Here is a 1,798-nt window from a genome sequence, read left to right on the forward strand (position 1 = left end):
CAGCCTTGGAGCAGGGCGTGGCCTCGCGGCGGCCCCAGGCACTGGCACGGCAGTTGGACGTGTTTGGGCAGGCCACCGCGGTGCTACGCTCCCGGGACCTGGGCTCCGTGGTGTGCGACATCAAGTTCTCCGAGCTCTCCTACCTGGACGCCTTCTGGGGTGACTACCTGAGCGGTGCCCTGCTGCAGGCCCTGCGGGGCGTGTTCCTGACTGAGGCGCTGCGCGAGGCAGTGGGCCGGGAGGCCGTCCGCCTGCTGGTCAGCGTGGACGAGGCCGACTACGAGGCTGGCCGGCGCCGCCTGCTGCTGATGGAGGAGGAGGGGGGCCGGCGCTCGCCCGAGGCCTCCTGATCCTGGATGCGGCAGGACTGACCCCACCTCCTCGCCTCTGGGCCGCCTCCTCCCTGGAGGACGTCGACCATCTCTGCCCCTAGAGGACTGTCACTCCAGCGGCGCAGAGGACTGCGACAGATACCAGGCCCCTCGCCAGACCCTCCCACAGGATGTGGGCTCTGAGGCCTAAACCACTTCCAGCCGAGTTTCCTTCCCAGCCTCCCCTACCCCCCACTCCACCCTGAGGTGTGTTCCTTCAGCTTTAGGAGGCCAGGGGCTCAGGCATGCAGATCTGAAAGGAAGGGAGGCATAGCCCCTCTCACCAAAGGCCCCTTGCACATTTTCTCCCAACCCTGGGCTGTGTGTGTGCACCCACACTACCCTCTCTGAAACCACCCCGGGGCGCCTGCCCTGGCCTGCTCCACTTACTTCTTTGGCCTTCGGGCTTCTCTCTCAGGATCTCTGATTATACAGTCCCTTAGCCCTGAGCTTCAGTCACACCAGTGGGCACTGGAGCTGGGGTACACCTGGGGCCTGCTCACCTTGCCCACACATCTCTACAGCTAGCTGGGGCTCCACCCACGAACCTGGCCTCCACTTTCTCCTGCTTCCTGAAGCTGGACACAGACTTGCACACAGATCTATGCCCAGGGTGTCAGGTGTGTGTCGCAGCCACATCAGACCAAATGTGTTATTTCCTAGGAGGCCAGGGCAAGGATCCAGCTTCCTTCTCAGAAAAGGGGGAGGCAAAGGCTTGGGGCTATTGGCCAAGGCCTTGTACCAATGGCACCAATAAAACTGCCCTGGCTGGGGCACAGGTGGGCAGCAGGGCTGTATTCTTTCTTCATGGGCTGGAGGAAGGAGCTGGCGAGAGCCAGGGCCAGGCATCAGTTCCAGAGTTCCTGGCCTGGTGTCGGGCTGGAGGGTGGGCAGGATGCTGGACCATCATGTGCTGGCTGCTGCCCCAGGCTTGCCCTCCTCCGCTTGGCTTCAGTTTCATCTATCGAAGGAGGAGATACTGCCTTGGAATCACAAAGGCTCTCCCAGGCTTACTCACACATGCTTTGCTCCTGTGTATTCTGGGGAGTGCTGGCATTTTTAACCCTCAGTGAGGTGGGCCAGCTTCTTATCTCCCAAGGCCAACAGAGTTCCAAGGGTTTGGAAACCAAAGGGCTCAGCAGCCAGTTCTCTGCCTAGAAAGCATCTCCAAGTGGCTCTCCACCCCTCACACCTTCTAGGCAGTTATCTTAAAACCTGGATCTCTGTTCCTCCTCCTGAGGGCAAGCATTTCTTCCTGGTATCCTGTGGCTACAGCTGAAGTTGTAGCTTCTTACTCTTTACCCACTCCTTGTTTAAGACTGTAGGAACTCAAGTTTCTTACACAATATCCAGGGTTTTACTTCCTGAGGGAGAAGGGGCCCAGGGCTGGGGATGGGGTGGGCAAGCGTTCCCAACTGCTGGCTTTT

General features: G+C 60.0%; 1 protein-coding gene across 1 annotated transcript; it reads left to right on the forward strand.

Moving 5' to 3' along the window:
* Positions 1 to 5: 5 nt before the first annotated feature.
* On the forward strand, positions 6 to 1,157 carry LOC104985576 (DNA-binding death effector domain-containing protein 2; the record flags this gene model as incomplete). The annotated part of the gene is made up of 1 exon (XM_010835841.1): positions 6 to 1,157. A coding segment is annotated over one exon (345 nt), but the record flags the coding sequence as incomplete, so codon positions are not given.
* Positions 1,158 to 1,798: the final 641 nt, after the last annotated feature.

This window comes from Bison bison, unplaced genomic scaffold (genome assembly GCF_000754665.1).
Source record: "Bison bison bison isolate TAMUID 2011002044 unplaced genomic scaffold, Bison_UMD1.0 scf7180017468376, whole genome shotgun sequence".
NCBI lineage: Eukaryota > Metazoa > Chordata > Mammalia > Artiodactyla > Bovidae > Bison > Bison bison.